Source organism: Amblyraja radiata, chromosome 19 (genome assembly GCF_010909765.2).
Source record: "Amblyraja radiata isolate CabotCenter1 chromosome 19, sAmbRad1.1.pri, whole genome shotgun sequence".
NCBI lineage: Eukaryota > Metazoa > Chordata > Chondrichthyes > Rajiformes > Rajidae > Amblyraja > Amblyraja radiata.
In genome coordinates this window covers 28,221,753-28,231,769 of record NC_045974.1, presented here as the reverse complement: position 1 = coordinate 28,231,769, position 10,017 = coordinate 28,221,753, and the positions used below count along the sequence as shown (strand labels likewise).

Sequence of the window (10,017 nt, the reverse complement as noted above, 5' to 3'; positions counted from 1 at the left end):
TCATGAAGGTATATGTAAGAGAAATTGATGTTGTTCCATCTGAGTAGCAAATGGTTGAAAGAACAGTGGACTCTAATTTTGTGGGTGAGACGTACGAAGTGGATGTGGAAAAATGATTTACTCTCAGAGCAGTCTCTCTTCCAGCAAGGTGGGAACTGGTTCGTTCAGTGGGAGTTCGAAATAACATACAGGTGTTTGGGGAAACAGAAGGTAAATTAGATTGACCGGTTCATTAAACTTTTATCAGTCTCAGATTTGAAACAAATCCTGATTTCACATCAATTGTTATTTGAGGAAAATGTTCCCATATGATGTCACACTCTGTATGTGGAAGTGGTTCCTAATTTCATGCCTGAAAGGTCACGCTCCAATTTTACGATCTTATCATTTTCTTTCATTATCTTGCGATATCGATCAATAAGGCCATTAAACTGCTATCTGTCAAGGAATACATGGCCGCACAGGAACGACTGATGAATCCTGAGGTGTGTAAGCAGTCATTTATAAATCCTAAAGGAGACATGAACAAGGTATCAGGCTTTTCAGTTTCATATTTTGTACAGGCTATAGAGTCAGTATGTTATATAACGGAAATAGGCTTTCAGTTTTATGATTGAGTGCCAATAATCACCCATTAACACTAATCCCCCCCTCATCCCCCCCTCATCCCCCCCCCCCCCCCCCCCCCCCCTGCAAGCTGTACTAACCACCAGGAGCAATTTACATATGTAAAACATAGAACAGTACAGCACAGGAACAGGGCTAGTGTCAACCATGATGCCAAATTAAACAACTCACTTTTGCCTGCACATGATCCATAGCCCTCCAGTACTTGCAAATTCATGTGCCCATTTGAAAGCCTCTTATATGCCACCATTGTATTTGCATCCTGGCAGTGCATTCTAGGCACTCACCAGTCTCTGTGTAAACAATGGCCAGTTAACCTAACTACTGCTTATCTTAAGGGCTGGGGCTTGTATTCACTGGAATTTAGAAGGATGAGAAGGAATCTTATAGAAACATATCTATCTATCTATCTAATAAATAAAACTGTGTGCCTGCCGGCGTCCGTCTGTCCGGCTGCCGGCTGCCTTTCTTCCTTTGATTCCTTGCTACGCCAAAACCAGACGCAGAATCGCCGACATCTTTTCCATTTCGGTAGAGATTTCAGTTTTCATTCTAAGTATCCGCTCCTCATTACATTTTGTCGTGTTTAAGTACACATTTTTAATCAAATCCTTCTCCCCACTCCCCCCCCCCCCCCCCCCCCCCCCCCCCCCCCCCCCCCAATAAATCAAAAATAAACTGGCTCCTCACCCATAGAAGCAGCCCCAGCCCCAGCCACTGGTGAACGTTCCATCGTGTGATGTCACAATGCCCAATGCTCAAAGGCATTGTTGCCATAGAGGGAGTACAGAGAAGGTTCACCAGACTGATTACTGGGATGTCAGGACTTTCATATGAAGAAAGACTGGATAGACTCGGCTTGTACTCGCTAGATTTTAGAAGATTGAGGGAGGATCTTATAGAAACTCCTGATTACATTTCGTCGTGTTTATGTACACATTTTTAATCAAATCCTTCTCCCCTCACCCCCCCCCCCCCCCCCCCCCCCCCCGATATTAAAAAAAAAACTGGCTTCTCACCCATAGAAGCATCCCCAGCCGCAGCCCCTGCTGGACGTTCCATCGTGTGATGTCACAATGCCCAATGCTCAAAGACATTGTTGCCATAGAGGGCGTACAGAGAAGGTTCACCAGACTGATTCCTGGGATGTCAGGACTTTCATATGAAGAAAGACTGGAATTAGATCTCGGCTTGTACAGCGCTGGGAATTTAGAAGATTGAGGGGCGGATCTTATAGGGTAGGGGGAGTGATGGAAGAAGGGACAGAGGTAGGGGGAAGGGGGCGGACGGGAGAGATGGAAGGGGTGGTGTAGAGAGGGAAGTGGGGTGTGGAAGAGTGATGGGAGAGGAGCGTGGTGAGTAGAGGGATAGGTGATGAGATTGGAGGAAGGGAACAGTGGGGGATGGAGGGAGGGATGGGAGGGGTAGCGTGATTGGTTGGAGAGGGACGGTGGATGTGTGGAGAGGACAGAGAGGTAGGGAATGGGTGTGGTAGAGAGGGGAAGGGAGGGAAGAGCGGGTTGGGGGTTTAAGGGGTGTAAGGGGAGGACGTGGAAGGTGGGGGGGAGGGGTAGGCGGGAGGTTTGACCTCCCTCCCTCTCCCACTCTTTCCACTTCTCTCCCCCTTCCCCCTCCACTCTCGCTCCCCACTCTATCCCCTCTCTCCCCCCACCCCTCTCCCCCTCCCTCCCTCCTCACCTCCCTCCCCATCCCCCCCTCCACCACATCTCTCTCCCCATCACCCTCTCTCACCCCCTACCCCGCTCTCCTTTCCCTCCCAAATCTGTCCCGTTTCCTCCTCCTCCTCTCCCCTCCCTCCCCTTTTCTCATACTCCCTTCTCCCCACCCCCTTCGCCCTCTCCCCCACTACCCCCACCTGTGTGTTTGGGGGTAGTTAGTGTGAGTGTGATGCCGCTGACCCCCCCCCCCCCCCACCCCGCAAACGCCGTTGGGGAAACAGACCCAACGGGTCTGCACTTGGTCTAGTTATATATTAAAACTGTGTGCCTGCCACCGTCCGTCCGTCCGGCTGCCGGCTGCCTTTCTTCCTTTTGATTCGTTCCATCGTGTGATGTCACAATGCCCAATACTCGCAGATGTCCAATCGGAATGGATCCATTTACATGGACGGCTGCCGGCCGCCTTTCTTCCTTTGATTCCCTGCAACTCCGAAACCAGACGCAGAATCGCCGACATCTTTTCCATTTCGGTAGAGATTTCACTTTTCATCCATTTACATATGCCTTTGCAGGAGCCCCAGCCAATGGTGAATGTTCCATTGTGTGATGTCACAATGCCCAATGTTCACATATGTCCAACCGGAATGGATTCATTTACATATGCCTTTGCAGGAGCACAAGCACTTGGTGAACGTTCCATCGTGTGACGTCACAATGCCCAATGCTCAAAAACATCGTTGCCATAGAGGGAGTACAGAGAAGGTTCACCAGACTGATTCCTGGGATGTCAGGACTTTCATATGAAGAAAGACTAGATAGACTCGGCTTGTACACGCTAGAATTTAGAAGATTGAGGGCGGATCTTATAGAAATGTACAAAATTCTTAAGGGGTTGGACAGGCTAGATGCAGAAAGATTGTTCCAGATGTTGGGGAAGTCCAGAACAAGGGGTCACAGTTTAAGGAAAAGGGGTAAATCCTTTAGGACAGAGATGAGAAAAACATTTTTCACACAGAGAGTGGTGAATCTCTGGAATTCTCTGCCACAGAAGGTAGTTGAGGCCAGTTCATTGGCTATATTTAAGAGGGAGTTAGATGTGGCCCTTGTGGCTAAAGGGATCAGGGGGTATGGAGAGAAGGCAGATACAGGATACTGAGTTGGATGATCAGCCATGATCATATTGAATGGTGGTGCAGGCTAGAAGGGCCGAATGGCCTACTCCTGCACTTAATTTCTATGTTTCTATGTTTCCCTCTCCTCACCCCTCTCCCTCTCCTACCCATCCCTTTCTCCCCCACCCCCTTCCCTCTCTACCAACACCCACTTCCCCCTACCCCTCTGTCCCTCTTCCACCACTCCCCCTACCCCTCCCTCCCCACTCTTCCACTTCTATCCCCTTACCCCACCCCTCTCCCTCCCCCACCCCTCTCTCTTCCCCTCCCTTCCCCTCTCTCCCCCACCCCTTCCCCTACCCCTCTGTCCCTCTTCCACCACTCCCCCGTCCCTCTTCCACCACTCCCCCGTCCCTCTTCCACCACTCCCGCTACCCCTCTACCCCTCCCTCCCTCCCCACTCTTCCACTTCTCTCCCCCTTCTCTCCTCCCCCTCCTCACCCCTCTCCCTCCCATCCCTCTCTCCCCCACCCACTTCCCTCTCTACCCCACCCCCTTCCCTCTCTCCCCCCACCCCCTTCCCCCTATCCCTCTGTCCCTTTTCCATCACTCCCCCTACCCCTCTCCTCCCTCCCCACTCTTCCACTTCTCTCCCCCTTCCCCTCCACTCTCCCTCCCCACTCTTTCCCCTCTCTCCCCCCACCCCTCTCCCCCTCCCTCCCTCCTCCCCTCCCTCCCCATCCCCCCTCCCCCACATCTCTCTCCCCATCTCTCACCCCCTACCCCGCTCTCCTTTCCCTCCCAAATCTATCCCGTTTCCTCCTCCTCCTCTCCCCTCCCTCCCCTCTTCTACCCCCCCCCCCCCCCCCCCCCGCAAATGCCGTTGGGAAAACAGACCCAACGGGTCTGCACTTGGTCTAGTAAAATTATAAAAGGACTGGAGGCTAGATGCAGGAAAAAAATTCCCAATGTTGAGGGAGTCCAGAACCGTGAACTATACTAGGGCCACTGTCTAAGAATAAAGGGGAGGCCATCTAAAACTGAGATGAGAAAAAACTTTTTCACCCAGAAAGTTGTGAATTTGTGGAATTTTCAGACACAGAAGCCAGTGGAAGCCATTTCACTGGATGCATTTAAAAGAGAGTTAGATTGAGCTCTTGGGACTAGCGGAATCAAGGGGTATGGGGAGAAGGCAGGCAAGGGTTACTGATTGTGGACGATCAGCCATGATCACAATGAATGGTGGTGCTGGCTCGAAGGGCCAAATGGCCTCCTCCTGCACCTATTTTCTATGTTTCTATGTTTCTAAAACTTTATTAGAGTTTAATTGGAATAATATGCAATTGTCCAGAAAATAAGCCAGTATGGCACCAATTCTGATGGCATTAGTCAGGAGATCTCAAGTTTTACTAGAGGAGGCTGTTTGCACGTTAAGGCTTGCCATGCAAGTGGGAGGCTTTTGAAAGTGAGGTAGGAACAGTTAGTGCCAGCTTGTTGCAGTTAGAGTGAATTGCAATGTTGGCAAGATTGAGGAACCCAGGTTGATACGGTCTGAAGAAGGGTCATGTTCCGGATCATCACCCATTTCTTCTATCCAGAGATGCTGTTTGTCCCGCTGAGTTACTCCAGCATTTTGTGTCTCTCTTAGATAGATAATAAGGCTCTGGTCAGGAAAAAGAAGGTGGTTTTTGTCGGATAGCTGGGATCAAGTGAATCCATTGGGGAGTACACGGATTGTAGGAATTCTAATAAGAAGGAAATTAGGAGGGCAAAAAGAAACCATGAGATATCCTGGCAAATAAGATAAAGGAGAATCCTTGAAGAATTTATGTATATTATCTCATTTAAACTTACCGAATAGTGAAAGGCCTGGATAGAGTGTATATGGAGAGGATGTTTCCACTAGTAGGAGAGTTTATAGCTTCAGAATAGGATGTGTCTTTAGAAAGTAAATGAGGAGGAATTTAGTCAGAGTGTTGAATCTGTGGAATTCATTGCCAGAGATGGCTGTAGACGCGAAGTCATTGGATATTCTTAAGGCGGAGATTGACAGATTCTTGATTAGTAAGGGTGTCGGGGGTTGTGGGGAGAAGGCAGGAGAATGGGATTGAGAGGGAAAGATAAATCAGCCATGATTGAATGGCAGAGTAGACTTGATGGGGTGAATGGCCTAATTAAGACTAAAAGAATGACTAGGCATATAGTAGATCCACTTAAGGATCAGTGTCGTATTCTATAGTGAACTACAGGAGATGGGCAAGATCTTCTTCCCTGAAGTTAATGAATTCAGGAGACTTGAATAATGATATCCTAGAGCATAACACCATTATGAAGGAGGAACCTTTGGAGATTTTGAAATGCGCAAAAGTGGATAAAGTCTCAAGGCCTGACCAGATGAATCATAGGATGCATGTGAGAAGCAGGGGAGGGGATTGATGAGGGTTTTTTTGTTGTTGCACATTTTCCATTATACCGGCGTAATTACTTTTACAGCTGACCAGACCTGTACACAGTACTCCAGATGTGGCCTTATCGATGCATTGTGCTGCTACAACATGAGACACTGTCTCCTTCTCCTGATACACTGCCCGATGAAGACAAGCATGCCAAATGTCTTCTTTACCATCCTGCTAACCTGTGTCACCACTTTCATTTCTGCGCACCTTGGTCTCTTTGTTCACCAACGCACCTCAAGGTTCTGTCATTTACTGTGCTGGTCCTGCCCTGGTTTGTCTTACCAAACTGCAACACCTTGCATTTGTTTAAATTATACTCCATCTGCCATTCCTCTGCCCATTAATACAGTTGATCAACATCCCCTTGCAATCTCATATAACCTGCAGTGTCAACAAATTCACCAATTTTAGTGTCATCCACAAACTTCCTTGCCATGCTCTGACATTCTCATCTAAATCATTAATATAAATAACAAATAATGGTGGATCCAGCACTGATTCCTGTGTCACACCACGTTACAAGCCTCCAGTCTAAAAGAAAAAACAACCTTCTACCATCAACCTCAGTCTGCTACTTCAAGCCAAATTTGTATCCATTTGGTTAGCTTCCATATATCCCATGAGATCTAACTTTATTGTTCAATAAGTTATTTGCCTTGAATCCATCCAACACATATGCCGCCTTCGTCGTGAGAATTTGCAACATTCTGATGAAAGAGGTTTCTCTTGAGGTCATTCCAAGATCTCTTCTTCTGAGTATGCGATCCATATCCCAAATCATTGTTTGTGAGATTTTGAATAGATTCTGATGTATTTTAAATGAAAGGACCTTCAATTACAAAATAAAGGATCAATTTACAGTACGTACAGTTAGTCAGCAGTTAATATCTAAACCAAATTTGTTAACTGCAAATATGAGGCAAGATCAAATTTTCAACATGACGGAATATATTGATTTTGCAAGCACGTTCAAAGCAAGCAGGTAAATCTGAAATGCATTCTGAGTGGGACAAGTGTTGCATGTTCAAAGGAAGGTAGTATGGAGAGCTATGCATATGTATTGCGATCATACTTTAAGGGGATTTAGTAGCCAAGATGCCATACATCAATATCGAAATGAAAGGAGCATAAATTTTTAAAAAATGATTGGGAATTCAGGAGTAGCTTTGGTCCTTTTAAGTGGAGTATGGAATTTGTTACACAAGGTGAATAATAAAGATGCCCTCAAGGCAAAACTAGTTTTAAGCCCAAGGGAGTAAAGAATTGCAGGTTACATAGTTGGGTAAAGAAGGCTTGAAGAGATTTGTGAGGATGAAAAGCACATGGTTTATCTACTAGATAGAGTGATACAGTGTGGAAACAGGCCCTTCGGCCCAACTTTCCCACACCAGTCAACATGTCCCAGCTACACTAGTCCTACCTGCCTGCGTTTGATCCACATCCCTCCAAACCTGTCCCATCTATGTACCTGTCTAACTGTTTCTTAAATGTTGGTATGGTCCCCAACCTCAACTACCTCCTCTGGCAGCTTGTTCCATACACCCACCACCCTTTGTGTGAAAAGGTTACCCCTCAGATTCCTATTAAATCTTTACCTCCTCACCTTAAACCTATATCCTCTGGTCATTGATTCACCTACTCTGGGCAAGGGAATCTGTACATCTACCCAATCTATTCCTCATCAGATGATGTGGTTTGCTCACCTGTTATAAATTCAATGCAATACTATGCACTTAAACTTACCAAAAACATAAAACTGGTGCAACGATGACACTAAACCTTTTAGTAACTACATCTATCAAACTATGATATATCTTATGTTTTTGTTAACAAGGAGTCATCTACTACAAATCATGAAATACGATCTTTAAAGCATACTTAAATCGATTTAAATGAAACACAAATATGTACATTTAGAATCAACATGAGAGATTTTAATCAGAGTGGCTATTAGATTCCAAACGGAACATTCATTAATTGTTACAAAAATCCACTTACAGAAGGTAGACACAAAATGCTGGAGTATCTCAGCAGGATAGGCAGCATCTCTGAAGAGAAGGAATGGGTGATGTTTCAGGTCTCACCCATTCCTTCTCTCCAGAGATGCAGCCTGTCCCACTGAGTTACTCCAGCATTTTGTGTCTACCTTCGATTTCAAAGGTTAAAAGGTTCAAAGGTTCATTTATTGTCACATACACCTTTGGTGTAGTGAAATTCGAGTTGCCATTGCAGCACATTAATAAGAATACAACATAACATTATAAAGAAATTTAACATAAAACATAAAAACATCTCCCCACAATGGTTCCCACTGTGAGGGAAGGCACAAAGTCCAATCCCCATCTCCATGTCTACCCATAGTTGGGCCTATTGAGGCCTCCGCAGTCGCCGCTACGGGGCCCGATGTTTCAGGTCCTTCTCACCGGGTGATGGTGCTCCGGTGTCGGGAGAACCCTCTCTGCGGCTTGGGATGCCTGGAACGGCCGCTTCCTTACCGGAGACCGCGGCTTCCGAAGCCGACAGGCCGCGCTGGATGGAGCTCCACCACTGGTGATCATGGCAAGAGATCCCAAGCTCCCGATGTTAAAGGCAACGCTGCCGCCCGCGGCTGGTCGCTCCACAGTCCCACAGCATCGCGGTGTTTCATCGGCAGACACAGCATTCCGGAGCTCCAGCGCGGCGACCTGGGCAAGGCATCGCCCGCTTCGCTCTGCGATAGCGCTCCAGCGCTGTTCCGCCGCCGAAGCCGTGGGTCTGGCCGGTCCCCTCAGGAAAGGCCGCTCCAGACCCGATGGTAGGCCGTGAGGATGGGTCGAAGACGCTGCTCGGAGGAAAGCCACCTCTCCGCCCAGGTAGGGAATAGGAAAAGCAGTTTCCCACCGCCCCCACCACCCACATAAAAAGACTAGTCCTCCAAAAACAAAACACTATTTAACATACTAAAAATTAAATAAAGAAGCGAAAAGGCGGACAGCTGCAGGCAGGGCAGCCATATCCAACTGGACGGTTTAAACCAGCATCTGCAGTTCTTTCCTACACATTTAATCCACTTACAGATATAAATTATGAATAAGCACCAATATTAAAATATAGAGGAAATACTAATGGTTATGGAGGGTAATCATGACCTTTTATCTTGTGTAACACATTGATATACTGCAAAGAAATTAATTTTGCTAAGAGGCTTACTGATAATCATTGTGGGAAACATTTCATGTCATCACCATTGCTGCTTAGAAGTTAATTGGTCTACTTAGTAAGATCTTTCCCAAGCAATTATTCACAGCTATTAATGGTCCCAACCTCTGGTGGAAAATTTTACTCATGGAGGATTTGATTGAAAGAATTAGGAATTCCCAATTCCTTCAAGTGTGGCTTCCCAACTAAATGAGGCAGATGTAAAATGTGTTTAACTGCGACGACCCAGCAAGACATTGCTGAATCTCAACCGCAGGTCCGGCTCTCCAGGAAAAGGTGAGCCGATGAGGCCAGCCCCTGCTCGTGCCGTGGGCCAGGAATCGGAGAGGAGGAGGTGGGAAACAGCGACGACAGCCCGGTAAGAGGAACCAGAGGGGGGTCTTACCTCCGAACCCTTGAGGTCAGCTTACAATGAATAACCTGCTGAAAATGTAAATTAGTACATAAAGGGGCTGTCCCACTGTGACGACCTAATCTACGAGTTTAGACGAGTTTGCCCATGTCTCAAACTCGCAGCATGATCGAGACCAAAGATCCTATAGCAAACAACGTAGACCACTCCTTCTAAATGCAATGGGCTGATGTGTAGTACGCAACGGAGCGTAACGTGGGCCTTTTTTTCATCCATTTCAGTAACCCGACCAGACTCGCAGTGTAATCAGCATTGCGGGGGAACAGTTTGTGTTAATAAATTATAATTCTGAAAATGAGGAGAAGATTTTTCCCAAATAACTTTTATTTTTATGAGAATGTTTCCGTAACCGGCTTCCGTCTCTGCACTAGTATCCTATGGGAACTTTGGTGCGGAGATGGAAGCCGGTTACGGAAATGGGGCCGAAATTTACCCATGAATCTGCCCATGACCGTACTACGTCTTTTTCGTCGAGTGATCTATCTTGCTCGCTATAGGATATTTGGTCGACACGAGGTCCTATGAGGTCACTG

The 10,017-nt window shown here is 46.9% G+C and overlaps 1 protein-coding gene across 1 annotated transcript in view; it reads left to right on the top strand.

Moving 5' to 3' along the window:
- Positions 1 to 452: 452 nt before the first annotated feature.
- Positions 453 to 10,017, top strand: part of LOC116984267 — a 17,063-nt gene continuing 7,498 nt past the window's right edge. The window contains 1 exon segment of the mRNA XM_033038383.1: positions 453 to 530. Coding sequence (XP_032894274.1) covers positions 453 to 530 — 78 coding nt within the window.